The following is a 21,932-nucleotide window of genomic DNA, read 5'->3' on the forward strand; positions in this document are numbered from 1 at the left end:
TTAATTGCAGGGGACCAAAAGAAGGGCCAAGCGAATCTCATCTAATCCCTTGTGAATGCTACGTGAGTGGACTACGGAGGGCCTATCTTCAAATCTCCATCAACAACTGTCATCTGTGTTTTTTCATAATTTGAAATCCAGAAAGAAAAAGAAGAAGAAGTTAAGTATGATAATTGTAAGGTAGGGTCCATCATGCATATATGATGCATGAGGACATGAATGATGGGGTTGCCTTTTTCTTGACCAGAGATTCTATCGATGGGATGGGATGGGAGAAGGCATGCAGAACTGGAGAAGAGAATGAAGAAAGAGATGGTGGTTTCAAATCAAGTATACATTACATATTGTTCACCCGTTTTGTTTTAATCCTGTGATTGTAGGGTAAAATTCCTCATTGGCTTGAAAACCATCGATGGTCAATGTGGGAACCGAATTAAATCGAAACTCTAGGTCAAATAATTCCTTCCATTTGGGGATTATTTGACCTAATTGGGAGTTACTCAATTTAATTGGGGATTATTTGACCTGATTTGATTCCTACTCCAATTAGGGATTTTATTTAAATCAAATAAATCAAATCCCTAATTAATCAAATCTCGCCTAATCGAGGAGGAATAATTCCGTTCAGAATTATTCCTCTGAAACTCTAGCCTCCGAGGCCCCTATAAATACTTGGCTACACATAAGGGTCTAGGTACGTCTAAATTCCTACTGAAACTCTGCAGAAATTATCCCTCACAAACCCTAGCCACCATATTCTTTCTCTCTCTCACACAAGGCTCCGACCACCATACACGGCTCCGGCCACCCGGTTTTCCTTAAAACACCCAACCTAACTTAGGCATCGGAGGGCCTTTGGCCAACACCCCCCGGGTGTGGTCCTTTTACTCTGATCTATTTTGCAGGGAGAAGGAGATAGTGACGAAGGAAGAGGAATCTCAATCGAATATTCTCATGGGAAGAAATTTGCTCCCACAGTCAACAAGTCAATTTTCTTTTATGTATGAGCATATGTCTTATTAGTCCATCATGCATTTGGGCTTCTCCTTTTTCTCTTTGGGGCATCAAATTTTTATTTTTTTAAATTTTACTAATGAGGTGGTGTGTTTTGAACTTAAAACTTCTTCCATGTCATTAAGAAACACTATTAGACTGAGAGGTACTGCGTACCATTTTTATTTATTAAGAGCTACATCATAAACTTTAAAGATTACAAAAAAGAAGCAAACATTCCGAACTTAGATAAAATATGCATATACATACCAAAAGAGGTAAAATAGATTTAGGGTTTATTTCATGAAATTCGCATGCACTTAACATGCAATTAAAAGAGTGATGCTTTTTTTTCAGGGGTAAACTTCAATAAGAGACCTTAGGCCCAATGTATGTGTAATCTTATAGTGAGAGAATCCGGCAGTCAGAAAGAGCTTTTCCCACTCTGCTTCACTACGCTCTTTGCCATTGAGGTCGACCATCATCAACATATCCCACATGAGCTGAGTTTCAATTGATTTCTTATCCATCTTCTTATTATCTGAAGACACATTTATGTCCAGGATGATAACCTTTCCTCCTTCATTTTTGCTCAGAATTGCTTCTCTACTCTTCTTCAATATCTTCACGCTTTCCTCATCACTCCAATCATGCAGAATCCACTGATCATTGATTTAATGGTTAATTACTTTAACGTAAGCGTTGAATTTGTACTCACAACCACATCTGTGCGTAGAATTAGCGTACGGTACCTGCTTAATATACTTTGTACATGCATCGATTGACATGTCATCATTACTAATTCATTTATGAATAGTAAAGTTTGTTAAGATTTCAGAGTGACGGACCCGCGGACCACTATTGGCAACATCGATATTACCCCAAATTAACCACCAGCATAGTCCAAGCTGGTGTGGGGTTTATATAAAAGGGCATATGTTATACATTTTGTCTAAATTTCCAATGTGTGACTTTATATTCTTCAACAAGATTGTCTTTTCGTTTTGAGTTTTATTATTAAACTCCATAAAAATTCCTTAAATACACTGCTCGGATTGAAAGCCAAGCAAAACAAGGACAAGGTAATAATTAATTAGGAAATTAAGGAATAATAAAAATGAGAGAAATAATTGAGTTTTATAATTACCTTGAGGAAAATTGCATTTGCTGGGGGTATCTTCTCAAACATGTCTCCTCCAACAAAATCCAAATTGTGAGTCCCTTGCAAGTTTGCAACAACATGTGGTTGGTCAAAGACAGTGCAATTGATGTTGGGGAAGGCCTTGGCAATGGCCTTAGCCATGGTTCCTGTGCCACCTCCAACATCAACCAAGGAATTCAAACCCTCAAAAACTCCTTCACACTCTTCAACCACTGCCCTTTCAAGCAGTTGAGAGTCAGCCTCCATTGCTTCATTAAACAAGCTATCAAACTTTGGTAGTTGAGCAGCCAAACCCCAAAGAGGCCTTCCATGTGCCATCTCAAATGGGGAAGCTGGATGATCATGATTTCCATGATTGTTCATCTGGCACCAAGTGCCCATTAGATGAAATGGATCTGTCATTACTGGATCAAGAATCATAAGTACAAATTGTGTGGTGCTTAATGGACCTTCCTTGAGGAGAAGCCTGGAAGCTGGTGTTAGGCTATACACCACAACAGCTTTTTCCTCCTCTTCATCATCAAGATCCTGATGAACAATATTCTCATTGTTGTTATTATTGTTTGGAAGAAGTGGTAGCTGAACTTGCTGGTCTTGTGCAAAGAAATTGGAGTGGACGAGGATTCGCATGAGGCGTGCGATGAAATGAGCTTTCGAAGGGTGGACATTGAGGCCGGAAATGAGATTGGAAAGGGATATGGGTTGGCCATGGTTGTGAATCACATCTGGGATGCCTAATTGAACTGCACACTTTAATGACATGGAGTTTATGAACTGGAAGATATGATTCCACACATGAGCTTGAGCTTGAAGAAGCTCATGGCTAGTAGCACTCACTTTATCATTATTCAAACTCATTTATCTAAGTGTGCATGTTTATATGTGTAGCTCAAGAACACCGATGGCTCTTATTTGAAGTCTTCTATACTCGGGATCTGCTTATATAGTCGTTGCCGACCCGACACAATCCACATCTTTTGAGTAATCCAAACATATAGTATCTTGACTGGCAGTGGGGTAGGCTAAAGTTTAAGAACAGACAGTCATCCAAAAGGATGAAGGACGGGCAGTGGGGTAGGCTAAAGTTAAGTATGATAATTGCAGGGGACCAAAAGAATGTTGGCCAAGCGAATCTCATCTAATCCCCTTGTGAATACGTGAGTGGACTGCGGAGGGCCTATCTTCAAATCTCTATCAGCAGCTGTCTTCTGTGTCTTTTCATAATTTGAAACCCAGAAAGAAAAAGAAGAAGAAGTTAAGTATGATAATTGTAAGGTAGGGTCCATCATGCATATATGATGCATGAGGACATGAATGATGGGGTTGCTTTTTTCTTGACCAGAGATTCGATCGATGGGATGGGATGGATCATGGGTGGGGATGGGAACGGAAGGCAGGCAGAGCTAGAAAAGAGAATGAAGAAAGAGATGGGCTATTACTGGTTCATGAAGCCGCACGTAATTAGTTTAACCTAAGATATTTATATTCAAAATATAAAAACAAACAAATGATAATAAATATTAATAATAGAAAAACACAGATGACAGCTGCTGATAGAGATTTGAAGACAGGCCCTCCGCAGTCCACTCACGTAGCATTCACAAGGGCAGAGCCAAAAGATGTTTCATTCAGAAAATATCGCATGTCGAAGTTGTGCTGGGAGTAACAAGAGACCATCACACACTGATTGATCGACATGCGATATTTATGAAAGATATTTGAAATTTCTCTTGCACAATTGGGAAAGCACTATATCGGATGAATGATTTGTGAGCATGGAATTAATAATGGGAGCTATACATTAACACATCTGCCACACGCTTATCTCAAGTTTAACAATATAAGTTCTTTGTGTCATTAACCCTTAATCAATTGTATATCGCTAAACACAAAACATGTTAAAATCGATTATCACTTTATTAGACAATATTTGGTCGCTAAGCATTCATTCATTGTCTAAATATAATGTAATGATACGAGCAAAACCGAAGATTACTAGAGGAAATTGCTCTCAAACATTGATTAGAAACAGACGACATCATTTCAAGCAGGTTCCAAAAGACTTCACCTCTACCAGCCCCAGAGAGAAATTGGGCTGAGCATTGGCCAAATACTTATGGACCCAAACAAGGCCATATAAGGGAATGACTGCGCAAACACTCCAAGACCTTATTGTTGATGGATCATGTAACCGGATCACACCCCTTGAGAATAAAACACACACACCATGAAGAGAGTAAGCAAACACACAAGAACACAAAGATTTATAGTATTCGACCTCGTGCCTACATCTTCTTGGTGATCCACCCGAGAAATTCACTAGTATGTAAGAACAATTTTCATTACAATCCAGAACCCCCTTAGCTCTCAAAAGAACCTTAACTCTCTTTTCTTTCACCCTTGCTCAAACTCTTTGATTCCCTTATGAACACCCAAGAATTCCCTCTTAAATTCTCTTGTTACTCTCTCTTCTAAATTCCCAGACCTCTCTTTGGCTTGGCTAATTTAACATAACCCCAAAAGTCCTTTTTATAATGCATAAGACTTGGGTTAAAAGTTACCTAGGAATAGGAAACTAAAACCCTATTTAATTAGGTTAATGAACCCCAATAAAATAGGAAAGCCACGTCAAAACTGCTGAAAAAAACCATGTTCAGCATGCGAACAAAATAAGGACGAAGCGATCAATAGCTTGGAACACAGCATCATCGCGACCCACTAGAAGAAACCGATTGAACGCACACTACTACAAAAATCACAAAAGACGACGGTAATCCACCGTTGTGTGTCCGGTTTTTCAACCGTCGTGAAATCGACCGACATCTTTTGATGCATAAAACCACGACAGTAAATCCTCGTCGTCTATTATTTCTAAAGACGACGCTTTTACTAAAAATTGTCGTCCATTATATGTAAAGATGACGATTTTTTTTGTAAGAACTGTCGTTTATTAACCGTCGTTATTTATTATGTAAAGACGACAGTCTTTTGTTAAAAACCATCGTTATTTATGGGTAAAAATGACAGTGCTTTGTTAAAACTGTCGTCATTTAAGGATAAAGATGTCAGTATTTTATTAAAAAGCATTGTTAATTGTACTCAAAGATGGCAGTATTGTGTTAAAAACGGTCATTGATAATATGCATAGATGACGGGATTTACATTAAAACCGTCGTCTAAGAAGTTCCCATTATGTTTGAATTTGAATTAATGCCTAAAAATCGTCGTTGATTAGCTATGAAGACGACTGTTGTATTGTAAATCCGTCGTCTACAACAATTTTAACTAGAATTCCAACTATATTATTTTATTAATGAATACATACACTCAAAAATTGTTTATTTCATAAAACTTGAAGATTCAATATTATTACATAGTTAATCAATCTTTATTCCTATCACATACATACTTCCTAAATAATGGAGTATACTAAATTACATGGTTTCTAAAATCAACCTTTTCTCTTTCCCTTCTAGTTCTGTACTTAACATATAGCAGACTGATGAGATAAGCAGTCCATCTTCCCACCAACCCATAAAAAAGCTGAAATAGAATCCCATATAGCAAACCCAGTTGGGAAAATGAATATGGCAGTGTGAGAAGCACTTGAGCAACCTGCATTAAAAATTCCGTTAAAATTAAATTAAGATATATAAACATAATTAGCTACACATTAAAAATCAACTTGGTAAAAGTAAAGATTGCTAGAAACAGTGATTCAGGGTTGTAGCTTGCATTGAAACGACGCTGAAGGTGGGGCAGTTGAGGTGCGCACATATCATCAATGTTCAGCTTCAGTGCCTGCACAACTCTAGCTGGGACGAGAACTGTCGAGCAACCTGTAAAACACAAGGACAGAAAATTATAAATTAGCCCACCAAAATTAATTCACAACTGAGACCACATAAATGCCTTCCAGATCTGAAAATACAAAAACAGAGCAACCCATTAAATAAGCTTCAACATCACAGCAACCCATACCCAGAAAATATTAATGATGTGACCAACTAACTCCAATGAAGAAGAACACGAATTTTGCTTGTTGGGTTTGGACTTCCACGGCTCGAGCCTAGCCCACAGCCACAGCCACAGCCACATCCAGCTGGGCACAACATCGATTAGGGCGAACCGGAAACGACCGAGCTCTGCAGAAAGAGAACCCCAAATCAGAACCATCATCAAAACAATTCGTTTAGAAGCCAAAAGAGGGGAAAAAGCCAAAAATTACTTCGGCCTCATACCTTTGAGTTGTCAGAACCGAAAGCAGAGTCAGAGTGCTTCAACTCTTTCTTGAGCGTCGAGCGAGCCATTTGGCACAAATTATTAAACCAAAAATCAGAGTGCTCCATTCTTTTTTTCACTGTTTCTAGATCTGATACTAATCGCATCGGACACAAATTATTAAACCAAAAATCAGACATCAAAAACCCTAACCCCCCAAAATTAATTGATAAAAACTAGTCCAACTTGAAGAACCCTAAATTGATGTATACAATGAAACCATAGCTAGAGAGAAGAAGAAGAGGAAGAGATTGTGACCTCCTATGCCAGTGAGCTCGGTGTCGATGACATCCAAGGGGCTTAAGTGGCCTAGAATGTTAAATCACAAACTCCGACTCCGATGCCAACAAGCTTGGAGATGATGGCAGTGAACATTATAGAGATGAGTGCTTCAGAGGTGAGAGGGAGTGTTTAAGATTGTTGAGGGAGATCCAGAGAGTTGTTGAGGGTTTCAAAAGGAGGGAGAGATTTTTTCAAGCGATGGGGAGAAATCTGAAAAATTAAGATCGCGAATTCACTTAAGTGCCTCTTTTCGTTTAGCGCGTTTTGAAAGAGGACGCTTCTTAATTGACAAGCGTCGTGTTTTTAAAATCAAACCCATTTTAGCAGTGTGTAAGGTAATATACAACGACGGTTTTATAAAACTGTCGTCTTTTAAAACATGACGACGGTTTATAGATGCAACGTCGTCTATTTTGTGTCTTTGTTTAACTATTTTGTGTAGTGGCATGGCCATTGCGATCAATCGCCTCCTGTGTAAACTTCCCTGCTGCTCCTCTCTTGCTGCCACTGATTTCCTCTTCTTCCCGCATCTATGGTGAGCCAATCTTCAACAGTAGGATCAATGCTCACATTAAAGACGTCTCTCGAGGTCACAGGACACTATAGTCATTGATTGAGTATTGGCCCAACCAACACTCATTAAAGCCATTAACTATCCCACGACACATAGTTGACATGATGAGTTGGATAACCAGTCTTAACAAACCTAGAAAAACCTTCTAGTATATGTTACCATGACTCGTACTTGTGATACTTAATCTCCAAACACAGAGATTGACAAACCTCTTATGTTGACAATTAAGAACAGAATCATGGGATGCACTTAAATAAGGATTGCATGAGGTCTAGGTTATAGTACTTGGAAAAACCTGGGACCTATCATTCCAGACCCTGACAGACATGTTGAAGAATGGAGGAACTCAAGGGAGCCTCGTCTTCTAGAGGCTCGCATCTCAAACCTCGTGTAGTCTAACTTTGGCACGACAACACAAACTGATGGGTATACACATGCATTTGAAGTCGATACAGACAAAACTATCTCTCCGTAATAACACCTCATGAAATGCCTCCTCAACCAGGTACAATTAATAAAAATTCATTAAAATAACATTAATAACTAGGAAAAGGTTACTTTGGGTCTATGTGGTTTACACTTTTACCACTAAAGTCCATGTTGTTTCAATTTGATCGTTATTACCCTTATGGCTTTGAATTTAAGCAATTCAAGAACAGTCTCCAATTCGTGTCAAACACAAGGTACTACCGTTACTTGTCAAGGAGAATTTTAGTACAAAAACAAATGCTGGAAATAGAAGAAAGGGAGAGGCATTTCCCTCCCCATTCCCACCTTCCCACCAAGTTGCCTAGCCACCCCTCTCATCACGACCGCCACCAACCCTCCTCCTCCTCCCCCACCACAATTAAAATTATTGAACAACAACCATTGCAAAATATTAGAACCTTCCATACATTAGAGAATCCAAAATTTTCCGTGATACAAACTTGGAATTTGCCAAATCCATGAAAATCCCCCAAAACTAATATTTGTTTTACTGAGTTATGAACCAAGAACTGAGATTTATCGAAAATAAAAAGGAAAAAATAATTTACCAAACAAATAAAATTCGCCAAGCACGTGAAATTTCCCCCAACAAATCAATAGAAAGAGAAATTGGGTGGTTGTTGTTTCTGTATAACTTTTTCTGAGAAAATTGCAGAACGAAAAGAAAATTAAGAAAAAAAGGAAAGTTTAGAGAGGGATTGATAAGAGAGAAGAAAATGGAGATGTGAAGGTTGTTGGGGGAGTGGAATCTAATAGTAAGTTCCCATTGAGTTTCTGGAAGGGTGGTTGTGGCTTCTACTTTGGGCTAGCTTGGGGGAAGGGACTGGGTGTGGTGAGTAGATATCGAGGAGGGGCAGGGAGCACTGGAGAACATTGGCGAATGGTTGGATGAGGGAATTGGGGGATGGGTGTTGGGTGTTACAGTCGGCGGGGGGGGCGGCGCGGGCCATGAGAAAGAGAGAGATGACGGTGGTAGATTTGTATTGGGTTTGGGACATAGGATCGAATGTTGTGGTTGGCGTGTGGGCTGGCGGGTGTGGTGGTGCGGAGGGTTTCTCTCTCCCTTCTCTTTCTTTCATTTTCCTTTATTTTTTATTTTATTTTTATCTTTCTTGTTTTGGACCAAAATGCTCCTCAACAAGTAACCGCAGGTACTCTAATTTGACAAAAATTGGAGAATGTCTTTGAATTGCACCACATGGGTGAAAATGATCAAATTGAAACCACAAGACTTAAGTAGTAAAAGTGATAAACCACATGGATCAAAAGTGAGGTTTTGCCTAATATGGAAAAGGAGTTTGAGAAATCTGAGCAATTGCCAAATGATGAAGAGAGAACTAGATAGATAGAAGAGGGTCGTGTTGATTATTGGGTCTAAGCAAAGAGATAAAAGTCCCTGCTTGTATACGTTCCTTTGGTGGAATACATATATAACAAGAATTAACTCCAAAATTTTCCATAGAATTTCCAGAGCAGCTCCCAAATTGACAAACTTGCATTTAATACAATACTAAATAAACTAGGTAACATTAATTTACCCTGAACAAGATTACAATACACTACATGCTGCCAACATAATACATTAAGCAGGTGTGCTACAAGAAGTGAAGACTCCCCCTCACCTATAAGAGCATACCACTCTCCACTTAGGAGGGGATCCCCATGACTGGGTTGGGCTTCTCACATGTTATCTTTATATTTGGGTCCAACCCCTTGTACAAATGTAAACAAACATTATCATAATAAGAACATCCTTCTCCGTGGACGTAGCCCATTCATTAAGGGTGAACCACGTATATCTCGTCTTCTGTATATTTATCGCTTGCCCAAATCTTCACACACATGCTGAAGATCCTCACCTTCACCCATCATCCACCATTTCACCTCTATCTAAGTTGACCCTCCCAAAAAGAGCATCAACAATATCGAAGCCCCATATTCCTTATTTGTATTCTCAGGGACGAATGCAGCTTGATTTTAAATGTAATGTAGTCTTAGCCCAAAAAAAAAATATCTATAGATAAATAGAAGGGATAGCCCACTTCGTACCTGCATTCACAGCAACAACAGAACTTACATTTTCTTCTATGAGACTTATAAAAAATCGACTTCGGAACAAGATAGAGGATGAGTTTTTTGCTGATTGTATATACACTACTACATTTTATAGTTTGTGCGACGAATGAATAATGGTCGCGCAAAGAATAAAGAGGTCGTACCAACAATAGCGCGACAAATATAGTGTCGCGCAACATCAGTCGCGCAATAACCGTCAAGAATGACTTTGCGCGACAGATAAAGTCTTTATCGTCGCGCATAGACCTTCGTTGCAGCAATAGTTCAGGTACGACATATATTCCGTCGCGCAAACTATTTGCGCGACTATTTGCGCGACGAACAATCAGGCGTTGCAAGAACAAAGTGCGACGACATCTCTTCGTCGCGCAATATATTTGCACGACGTAAATCCTTGCGTTGCAAGAACATGGTACGACGACAGTTCTTCGTCGCTCTAACATTTGCGCGACAAACTGGTCGTCGTTGCAACAACACTATGCGACGACTAATATTCGTCGCGCAAATATGAAGGGATCGTGTCTACTTGCGCGACGACAATATATTTGTCGCATTTCTTTAGGGGGACGAAATGTTCAATCGCGCAAACCAAAAATATATTATTTTAAAATTTAGTTTTATGGTTTTTTATTTTGTAATAAGTGTTTTTTGCGTGACGAGTTTGTTTTTCGTTGCGCAAAAATTAGTAATTAATTTTTTTTTTCCTTTTTTTTTTTGTGGGTGAAAAAACATAATTTTGGTTTTTTTTTTTATAAATAATTCGATCAAATTACAATAAAAAAAAATGTAATGAAGACAAATTGTTTTTTATAACATAATATAATACAAGAGAAATGTTTAAAATGTAACTAAGAAAGTAAAAAACTAATTAAACAATGTAGCTAAATCTACTTCGTCGTTTGGCGGCTCGGAGGTCTGGACAGGGGCAGAGGTGGACGGGGGAACAAAAGGCAGTACGGGAATGCCGGACTGGGAGAGAGACTGTAGAAACTGATCCATCTGGGACATCCGGGCTTCAAGCTGGGCCATTTGGGACATCTGGGCCTCAAGCTCTGCCATATGGGCCAACCGGGCTTCAAGCTGGTCCATATGGGCCACCCGGGCTTCAAGCTGGTCCACCTGGGCCACCCGAGCTTCAAGCTGGTCCACCTGGGCCATTCAGGCTTCAAGCTGGGCCAACTTTGCTATCATAGCATTGTTTGACTGGGATGATGAACGGAGTCTAGATTCCCGCCGCCGGGCATTCACCATCCCTCGACAGTATGTCCCTGGGCGCCTTCCGAGAGTCTGATCCAAGGTTTCCGTCAAGATCTGAAACCCCGCATCCTGTGGAGGAGCCACGGACTCGAGCGGCATATCGAGAGGAAGCTGAGAGGCGGACTCCTGAAGAACTAACTGGCTCTTCTCCATCATGGTCGTCTGTTTAACATAACATAAAATATTAATTAAAACATTCATATAATAACCATGAAACTTGAATGCGTAAGATAATAATTAAAATTAAAGACTACTTACATGAAGGGACTCCGCCAACTCATTCCCAGGTCGAACATAAACGTCGCCAAAGACGTCAATCTCTGGGAATTTGGACCTCTCCTAAATTGAACAAGAGAAGAAAAATGTTAGTACGAAAAAAACAAATTAATATTAATGACATATTAAAAATTAAATAAAAATGACTTTATTATTACCCACCGCCGCTCCTCCATCCTATAGGAGAAGGGTCTAGAACCTGAATGGTGGAGAAGAGTCTTCTTCTCCCTATTGCCCTTATTTGCTTTGGCCATCTTCTGTTATACAAAAAATAAAACGTATTATTTGAAATTCAAATGAAATATAAAAAAATTAAATAAACATTAGTAAGAAACGTGTAATAATTTTCAACTTAGTATAAAAAAAATACCACATAATCGGCCTCCTGAAAATGACCGCAGAGCCACTCCCAACTATCCTCCTGCCCCTCAAGCTCCTTCGGGCAACCCTCCCGAAGAGCGACCTGCGGATCATCAAATGCCTGAAAATGGTGGTGCAAGTCGCTCTTCCACTGCTTGTACCTCTCAGCAAAGAGTCTGTTGATGTACACCAACAACTCGTCGTCGAGGTTCTCTAAATTGTAGTTCACCTACAATAAAGTAATTACATACATTAAGTATTAGAAATATATAAAATTTGAAGGGAAAACAATTAAAAGGTAGGATACATACCGACAGCTGTCTGCGCACCTCCATCTGCACCTCGTCAGGCATGGCCTTCCAAGACTTCCATTTCATCGGACATTGGGTCCAAACGCCTGAACTAACATCATGGGCCAATGAGCTATGTTGGTCCGCCGTTGGGGCAGCTCGATGATGCTTGTCGCATATAGTCTGTCGCGCAAACGACTTTGTCATCGCGCAAGAGTTCTTTCCAGGCCGCGCAAGGTGTTGTCGACATCGATTTTTTGCGCGACGCTATAAACATTTTCGTCGCTAAAAAATTCGACGCGCAAAATCGAGATGCTCTCGCGCAAGCCTTAGCGCGCTTTTTTCTTACGCAACGCCAGTTGTGTTGCCGCAATAACTCTGCGCGACGATATTATTGTGGCGCAATTTTTGGGCGCCAAATGCAATAAACAATCGTTTTTTTTTTTTCGCGTTTTTTTTTTGTGCGACGAATGTTTTTAATCGTTGCACAAAACCCCTTCGCGCGACGATAATTACTGTCGCGCAAAGTTCACCGCCAAATACCTGTTTATGCGCGTTTTCCCAATAGCTTCATGCGACGATATTGTTGTTTGTCGCGCAAACAAACTATGCGCGACGAATTATTTGGTCGCAAGAATTTGCGCTACGCTTTATTCTACCCGTCGCGCAAACAAGCTTTGCGCAACGAATTAATATTGGTCGCGCAAATACTAAAATGTAGTAATGATATGATACTTCACATTGAAAAAGAATGTGCTAATAGTATCGATAACGAATCAATAATTAGTGATTTCAACTCTTTGAAGCCTATAGAAGGGTACAACTCAAATAGTTGTATTATGTATTTGCATTGCATGTTTATTTATTATTATCTTTTTTTATTAGTTTATATCTTATGTACTAGATGCATTTTGAGGGTACGACTCAATATGTCCCCCTGATTAGGTGTATAATTTTGTTATCAATGAAATTCACTCGTACCGTCGAGTTTGATTATAAGGGAAATCCAGCCCAGTGGATTTCGAAATCCTGGATTTGTCCCTGTGCATTCTTGTTCTCCACCGTCATATCTACGATAATCACCTTGCCTTTCTTGCCCTCTCTTGTAACTGCCTCTTTACATCGCTCCAGTATTTTCACGCATTCTTCATCACTCCAGTCATGCAATATCCATTGTTTGTCACATACAATCACCAAACAAAATCACCAAATTACTTATGGACCCAATTTGATTTATACTTTAAAGTCCAATTGGAAAGCATACTCTGCTTCACATATATTGTATTGATCTACGAATGGAAATCTGTATTTAACAATATAATATCACTAAGGATGAGATGATTTACCTTCAAAAAAATAGCATCGGCCGCAGGAACAGCCTCAAACACGTCCCCTGCAACATATTCCAAGTTCTTACTCTCCCTTTTAGGTCAACACACTACAAGAAAACAGGCCTTCTGTGACCAAATTTTACGTGACGCTGAAAATTCCGTCACATTTGGCTTGTATAAGTGAGAAAATTTTGCAAGTCGTCACCTAAACGTCTTGAAAGGACCTAAAAAAATTTTCGCTCCATCTTCGTCACATTATAATTTCGGTGTCGTCACAAATTACATAGCGGGAAATCTCGGCGCCCAATTTTTTTAACTAAATGTGACGAATATTGCACATTCGTCACAGAGAAGAAGAAACACTGTATACTATATAAAAGTGATATTGACCAAAAAAAAAAAAAAAAAAAAAAGAACAAAACCCAACGCTCGCTTCATCTACACTACCTGCGCTCTCATCCACAAACCACCGGCGACGACGACTACTCCTCCTCTCCGGACACGACGACCACTGGTCTTCCTCTCTTTCTCTCTCTCTCTCGCTCTCTATTTCTCCCTCTCTCCCGTACTCCCTCTGTCTCCCCCTTCGCGTGACCCATTGTCTCCCACATTCAATCACAAACAAATTCTGATTTCAATCTATTCCCCCGACAATAACCACTTTTAATTAAGTCCACCTTCCACTTGTAATCTCTCATCCCCTTGAGATGTGTTCTTGGTCGAAGGAGGGTGTGGCAGCGGCAAGTGTGGGCCTGGAAATGTGTTCTTGGTGGGGACAGGGCTTGGGGACCCTGAGTTCCTGACATCGAAGGCTTATAGAGTTATTCAGAATGCTGATCTATTGTTGTATGATAGGTTGGTGTCCAATGATGCGTTGGAATTGGTTGACTCTGGTGCTAGACTTCTCTATGTGGGCAAGACTGCTGGGTACCACAGCAGAATCCAGGTAAAACACTAATCTTTATCAGCATTTCTTGTATTAGCTGAAACAACCTTTCAAATTTTATTTTGATTTTCAATTGAGTTTCTGATATGGGTTCTCTCTTACTATAAATTTGAAATCTTTAGGCAATTTGGTGAATTGGGTATTTGGGTTTGTGTTAATTTGTATCTGGGTTAGAGAAGTGAATTGGGGCTTTACTTTGGGGTCTTGGGAAAGAGCTGAATCGTTTTTTCCCCCTTTCAGGAGGTGCTACATGAATTTCTACTGAGTTTTGCTGAAGCTGGAGCTAATGTTGTGAGACTAAAAGGAAGGGATCCACTGGTGAGTTCCTACATTGAAGTATGACAGTTTGTTACTTGTGGTATTGTGGTGTCCTATCAAATTTGTAGTGAAACGTATTTTTTGTCTTTAGGTGTTTGGTAGGGGTGGGGAGGAGATGGATTTTCTGCGACAGCAAAGAATTGATGTGAATGTTATTCCAGTTACAATGATAGATTAGTCTGGTAAACACTCTTATTTAGTGGAGACTTTTTATGATAATATATGAAAGGTACCAGAGAGACCAATGGTTGTACAACATGGCCATTGCTCTTGTGTTGTTTTAATTCATGGTTTAATTTGCAATCTGAACATGGCAATGATTACAACGTTTTCCTTTTGTATTTTGACAATTTGACTCTTCTATGAATCCGAGCAATTTTTTTTTCAGTACTTAATACTCTTATGTCAATGACAGTGGTGTAGATTTTTGTTTATATATCCCAAGTATTCAATTTGATATATGATAATGTTGTCATATGTTCAATTGGTTGTTGCCCTGGACTCTGCATTCACCATTTTTTGAATTAATTCTCTGTTTTTCTTGTTAGAGAAATTAATAGTCAAAGAATCATGACAAGGAGTTTATTAATAGTCAAAGAATCATGAAGTGAAAAATTATAAACAGTGAAGAACAAAATAGTAGGGAATTGAAAGATAAAACTAGAATTTTATTTCATAATGGTGTTTCCTCCTCAACCTTAATCTATGAGTTTAGGTAGACATAATTAAAAATAAAAACAAAACAAAGAAAATAAAATACATAAGAAATAAATGAGAACTATGAGAGGTGAGGAACAACTACAAGAGAGCCCAAATAGCTCTCGGTTCACTCCTTCTCTCTATCCTTGCTCTCTTTGCTGTAAGGCTCTGTATCTGCACACCCACTTCACTTGCCGTTGTTCTCTATTTATAGAGGTTGGAGACCTTCAAATTCAGCTGCAAAATTCAAGTGCTGGCTGCCATGTTTTGTGCTCTCTTCACGTGGGCTCTGCATTGGTCATTCATCTAGTTGCTTTTGTTGCAATATTCTCTTGAGTTAGCTGCTACACTCCCTAAAACCTGACAAAGCTAAAGTGTGGCGTCCACCAGCTGCATCTCATTTGTTAATTGCCTTTCTTTTCTTTTCTTTGGATGGAATTCACAATAAAGTGTTCAAACCTTGCCCTGCAATATTCTCTTAAGTGGACTGCTACATTCCTCTCTTTGGCTGGCGGCACTTGCAATTGCACATGGGCTGCAGACTTACACTTCAAATATAAATATTATTTCTTCTTTCATTCTTCACATCTTGGCTGCACTGTGAAAATGATTATTGAATTATCGCAACAACTTTGGATGGCTGCATAGATTTTAACTTTTGTTGGAATTGGGCTCCACTTGTGTTTACCAATTTCAAGTCCTTGTGTGTTTAGAACTATCTAAAACTTTGGAATTCTTATTAGTTGGTTAATAATAGGTTGATAGTTTTACTGATTTTCTATTAATTCTTCTTTTGTTTATTTATGTGTCTAGCCACAGTCAATATCCTTGGAAGAACAAGTAGACCACTAATTGACAGTACATAAAGACCTTGTTAAAAGGCTTTTTTCTTGTAGTGAGTTAACTTCTTAGATGGTTTAAGATGTATTTGAATTATTTGTCTAGATGGTTTGTACATGATTTTTTCTGTGTAAATGAAAGAAAAATGGATTTGTTGTGTCAATTTGTTGTGTAAGCACATCTTTTTGTTATATGGAGGCCATATTTTCTGCCTATATTACCACGGGAAAGATTCTTTTGTAGCTTTTTATGCTTTGTATGTACACCTTCATTTTTAGGAGTGTGATTTTTATTTTTTCATGCTTCTTGACATTTAATTGATGGATTCTGTTTTTCATCCTTTTATTTTCCTCACCGTGGTCACTTCTTAGACATCAAACATTAATTCTGTTTGTCTTCTCACTTTAATGTTAACAATTTTGTATTATGTTTTATATTTTCTGGCAGTGTGTAGCTTCCCAGCCATAAATAAGGATGTTCTTCCCCAATGGTAATTTGGCCTTTTATCTCTGTGTTAAACAGCTTGATGTTCTTCCCCAATGGTAATTTGCCCTTTTATATCTTCTATATCCATTTTTATGACCATTTTTCTTTTTTATGACAGTTGAACCAAAAAGATCCATTCTTTTTGGTTGTCGTTGAGGATCGTTTGCAATTTGGTTCAACTCTTTTTCATCTTGGGACAACATTACTTTCAGTTGTAGAAAAATTACATTGTAGTTATCAGAAGAAAAAAAACATGTAGTTGAGACTATTGAATATCAAACAATGTAATTATTTTGACGTAATGGAATGAAATTTGAGTTCAATTTACTTGTGAAACTTTGGGATCTTGAATGTATTATTTTGCTATATTATACAAGAAAAGAATATAATGGGGAATAGTAGTAATCGAGTTGAATTGAATTGAATTGAATGCTGGTCAGATTATATGTGAGACGTACACTCTCACAGTTTTCATAAATATATGAGGAACAACTCCCCACAATTTTGATAAATATGTGAGAAACAAATCCCCACTGACGCTTGTGAAATGTGACCAATGCAGCTTGTCACTGATAGATATAATAAGTGACGAAAGATGCCTTGTGCAAAGGTACTATATGTGACGAAACATTCGTCGCATATAGAACCATTATGTGACAAATCGTAAATTCGTCACGTCAAACAATCTGTGACGGGGTATAGGTGACGAACCTTGTGACGCCGAAAATGCGTCACATATTGTCAACTGTGACGAATTTACATGTTTACGTGACGACTACTCGTCTTCACAGAAGACCTGTTTTCTTGTAGTGACAACTACATGAGGGAGATCAAGTACAGTGCATTTCATATGAGGGAAGGCATCAGCAATGGACTTGGCCACAGTTCCTGTCCCACCGCCCACGTCAACCAACGAATCCACTCCTTGAAACACCCCCTTGCAGTCATCAATCATCAAGCTCAAGATCAACCGGGCATCGCTAGCCATGGCGTCATTGAAAAAATGTGCAAGAGTCGGGTCCTGGTTCCCGTAATCCCAAAAAATGTCATCCCATGCACCACGTGACATGGCGTAGGATTGTCAAATACTGCAAGAAGGGCCTTGCGCTCATGGGATTGTCTTTCAGGAGGAGTGTGGAGGCATCCGTTGGTACATAACCTTGTTCGCTGCCATTCAGACTTTCTCTGGCAAAGAAGCCGGAGTGGACTAAGATTCACATGAGGCGTGGGATGAAATGAGCTTTTGTTGGGGAAATTGGTAGGGCGGAGACAAGCTCGGAAAGAGTCATGCGTTGGCCATGTTTTTGGATGACATCAGGGATATCTAATTGAACTGCACATTTGAGGGACATATAGAATTTATGAAGCTAAAAATGTGGTTCCAAATGTGGGCTTGTGCTTGGAGTAGCTCATGACTTGCTCTCACTTCACTACACATGCCTTGCTATTGGCTCAAGAATTGGTGAGAATTAAGATTGATGCACATCTCTTTATATAGTGGAGTGGAGTGGAGCTAGAGGAGCTTAATGCGATAAAGGAGAGAGATATATTTGGAAATTGGGATACCCATGTTTTCCACGTGAACAAACTGATCCACGTGTTAGACATGTTAATTGGCTCCTGTATTTGATGGTCGACTCCATTTTTTTCTTCTACTGTATGCAATTACTGTTATGTAAACTCTTACAGCAAATAAATAACAATGATTCACAGTAAAATGTGGTTTGTGCACGCAAGACAACTGGCAAATATTGCTAATAAATCATGTAAAAGTCATTCATCTTTACTCGCTAATAAAGTGGTTATTAAATATATATATATATATATATATATATATATATACTGGTAATTAACATAAAATCATGTAAGGAGAACGCAAGCAGCTAAATTCCAATCATACCAACCTTTTGATCTCAAAAGTTGTCAAACTCCATTGCAAGAAACAAACCAAAGTTTTTTTTTTTATACTATTTTTTTTTTCAAAATGTGGGCTGTGCAATGCCTAGCTCCATTAAGCTTTCTAATTAACCCATATAGCGAGTGTTAGGCCAGTGACTCTCAAACCAAAAAGATTTTAAGGCACTAGGTGTAGAGACACTCCTAAGAGCTTACTAACTCGAGTTAAAAAGGCTACGAAACTAAACTAGCCACACAAAATTATTCACACCCAGAACTTCACCGTTGACGCGAACACTCACTGCTGATTAGGAAAGAGGCCCGATTACTAAATAGAAGCTTGAATAGAACACTATTATTTCATGAACTCACTAACGAAAATAAACAAAATAAACAAAACCAAAACAAAAGGAAAACTAACATGTTGCAAAAAGAAAAAAAATATAATAAACACATCTTCTCTACCGCTAACTAAAGATTGACATTGTCCCCAATGTTTAAACATATAAGCATAATAAAAAGAAGAGGGTAGCATTACCTGAGAATTGACATCCAAAGTGAAAGCCTGCAACTTGTTAGTGTACTAAAAACCAAAAACAAAAAATAAATTAATTAAAGAAATGTCAAATATATATATATTTTTTTCAGTGAACATAAATTTCTTAACAAATTATATACAACAAATGGATTAAGGGAAGTCCAATCAATCCTGGTAAACAAGATCGTTCAAAGAAACTATCTCATCTTCTAAAACACATCTCCCCAAGTAAGGTTTAAGTCGTTGGCCATTAACCTTAAAAATATTTCCATTCTTGGGATCCTCAACTTCCACAGTCCCATATGTGAAAACTCTTTTCGCAATTAAAGTTGTAACACCCCGACCCAATTTAATTGTGTTATTTAATTTTTTTTTTAAATTGTGAAATTACATTTTTGCCCTAGTTTTTGGGGCACTTTAGTCACTTTTTGTTCTGGAAGGACATAAAGGTAATTTTAAAATTTATCAAAGAAACCCTAAATATCTAGCTTCTCTCTCTTTCTCACACGCATCAGACACCCACCCCCCACCCTCCACCCCCCCCCCCCCCCCCCCCCAAAGACTTTCTCTATCTTCTCTCTCTCTCTCTCTCACTCATAAAATCAATACCCCAACAGTCAAAATTTTCAAATTAAAATTGGGTTAAGAGGCATCATATTACGTCATGTAATTTTTCCCAGCTTTCACTACTACAGAAATTGAAATAGGCGACGGGAATCCACCGTCGTGTAGCATGTTTTAAAACCGACGTGAAATCGACCGCCATCTTTTAATACATAAAATAACGACGGAAAATAACCGACGTCGTTAATATATTACACGTCACAAAACAAATAAAACCGACGTCTAATTCATACATAAATAGCTTAAAAAGACAACTTCGACTATATTAGACGACGGTTTTAGTAAAACACAGACGTTTAAATAATGTTAAATGTCAAGAACAACTACAAAGCGGACGTAAAAATGATTATCAACATCTCTAATTGAAAGAAAACCGATGTGTAAAACGTAGAAACTGTCGTGGTTAATATATACTACGTTCACTAAATAAAAAAACTGACGTCTAAAACATATAACATGGTAAATTAGACGTCACTTTTGTAAAAAAAAAAGTGACGTTTGAAAACTTTAACATGGCACATATTTACTTTGACTGACGTAACAAACAAATAACCACGACCCTTTAGGTCTCCACAGACGTTGAAAATGATTTTGACGGCTTGAACAGAGAAATAAATTACGTGGATTTAATATTGCACGTCGGTTAATTAAAATATTTGTCATGTTTAATCCATTTACTATTGCCTAGGAGTCACATTTTGGGATGTGGTTAAATATTTACAACGTCGGTTTTTATAGGCCTTGACGTGGTTGGCATTTTAAAAGTCTCTTTTGTGAGCCACTTAGACATGTGTAATGTCTGAGACGTCATTACGTTTAGCCTAACCGTCGTTAAGAAGTAAGGAAACGCCTTGAATTATGGATTTGACGTCGGTTATTGTAAAATGAAGGTCGTGGTTAGAACTTTACTATGTCCCAAGTGTTGGAAAAAATGGCTCACCTAAAGGATACAAAGGTTTTGGCGCTCAAAGGAAGAATTTGAAACTGCCTAAAAGCGACCGGTCGCTGGGCATTTGCGACCGGTCGTTTTGAAGCAGATTCGAAGTCTGGAGCTAAACCAAGGAGCGACCGGTCGCCAGTTCTTTGCGACCGGTCGCAGGAAGCACAAGCGACCGGTCGCGTGGCATTTGCGACCGGTCGTCCAGAGGCAGATTCAAAGTCTGGAGGGAAAACCTCTGGCGACCGGTCGTCCCAGTCGTGCTGTGATGTTTTGCTTACGTATTTTCAACGGTCTTTTCAAGGGCTATCGCTTTCCACAAGTTTGCAGGTGCTTAATGGGTCACTTCTGAGGTAAATGAGGGTTGACTACTTGCTGGATAGTTGGGAGAGCACTCATGGCTAATTGGTTATCTTATTTTGAATAATCTCCTCTCCATTTTCTGGTTTAATGGAGGTGGCTGAGTGAGATTGTATTACCTACCTGATCTGACCCTTAGTCTAAGTGGTGACTAAAAGGAAAGAACGTGGAGGACAATCAGATATCCTATCTCTTGTCCATTGGCTTGTGTAGGTAATGGGATGAAGTAAGATAACACAAGGGAGAAAGCATGTTGAACATATGTAGTGGCAAAAGCTGGAAACAATGGTAGTTTTTTGGTGAGAGTTTCAGAAAAACCAAGGGGAGAGCAAGAGAGTTCTCTAAGTGTATCAAGGTGTTGAGCAAGGGTGTGAGAGAAACAGATTGTGAGGGTAGTGTTCTAAGGGGGTTTTCTTTGTAAACCAAAGTTGTAACATATCTTCATTAGTGAAATTTCTCAAGGTGATCACCAAAGAGGATGTAGGCAATTTGCTGAACCTCTATAAACACTTGTGTCATTTGTGCTTGGTTAATTTCTGTGTGTGTGTGTAAGACTCATCCATCATTGAGTTCTTTGTCCAAAGTCCATCAACAACAAGATCTTAAAAGGGCAGTGAGTTAGTCATTTTAATTCACAACACCAAGAATCCAATTCTTCGACGTTGTTATATAACTTACTACGTCGGTGATTTGTTTATTCCATGACGTGGCTAGTCTTTGTTAAGTCCCTTTTATAACCTTTTTTGACCTGTGTATTCTCTAAGACGTCAATTGTTTTATTATAACTGACGTGCAACATTGTTTTTACGACAGTAATCATCAATCGATGGTATTCTTAAATTCGTTGGTTTGAGCTCTCTTCCGTCGTGTTATTCTTTATTGTACGCCGTGAATTATTTTCTTTACCGTCGTTGTTG

The 21,932-nt window shown here is 38.7% G+C and overlaps 1 protein-coding gene and 2 pseudogenes across 2 annotated transcripts; 1 reads left to right on the plus strand and 2 right to left on the minus strand.

The window, feature by feature from the left end:
* Positions 1–1,147: 1,147 nt before the first annotated feature.
* Positions 1,148–3,078, minus strand: LOC110771846 (trans-resveratrol di-O-methyltransferase-like). The gene is made up of 2 exons (XM_021976198.2): positions 2,141–3,078; positions 1,148–1,655 (listed from the first exon to the last, which is right to left on the minus strand). Exons 1-2 carry the CDS (start codon positions 3,011–3,013, stop codon positions 1,347–1,349), a joined length of 1,182 nt encoding a protein of 393 aa, XP_021831890.2. The 5' UTR covers positions 3,014–3,078; the 3' UTR covers positions 1,148–1,346.
* A 9,955-nt stretch (positions 3,079–13,033) lies between these two features.
* On the minus strand, positions 13,034–18,098 carry LOC110744999 (putative O-methyltransferase 3 pseudogene; annotated as a pseudogene).
* LOC148295644 (S-adenosyl-L-methionine-dependent uroporphyrinogen III methyltransferase, chloroplastic pseudogene) lies at positions 14,078–16,996 on the plus strand (annotated as a pseudogene). Its single transcript, XR_015834635.1, has 5 exons — positions 14,078–14,317; positions 14,558–14,635; positions 14,727–14,817; positions 16,622–16,664; positions 16,779–16,996. The product of XR_015834635.1 is annotated as an S-adenosyl-L-methionine-dependent uroporphyrinogen III methyltransferase, chloroplastic pseudogene (transcript).
* Positions 18,099–21,932: the final 3,834 nt, after the last annotated feature.

The sequence above is a fragment of the Prunus avium genome, chromosome 3 (genome assembly GCF_965620075.1).
Source record: "Prunus avium chromosome 3, drPruAviu1.hap1.1, whole genome shotgun sequence".
Lineage (NCBI taxonomy): Eukaryota > Viridiplantae > Streptophyta > Magnoliopsida > Rosales > Rosaceae > Prunus > Prunus avium.

Bases quoted from the DNA above. Each gene is read 5' to 3' on its own strand.
- LOC110771846 (XM_021976198.2), bottom strand. From the start codon at position 3,013: ATGAGTTTGAATAATGATAAAGTGAGTGCTACTAGCCATGAGCTTCTT. The intron at 1,656-2,140 runs GTAATTATAAAA...ATCAATGATCAG, and splicing joins CAAATGCAATTTTCCTCAAG to TGGATTCTGCATGATTGGAG.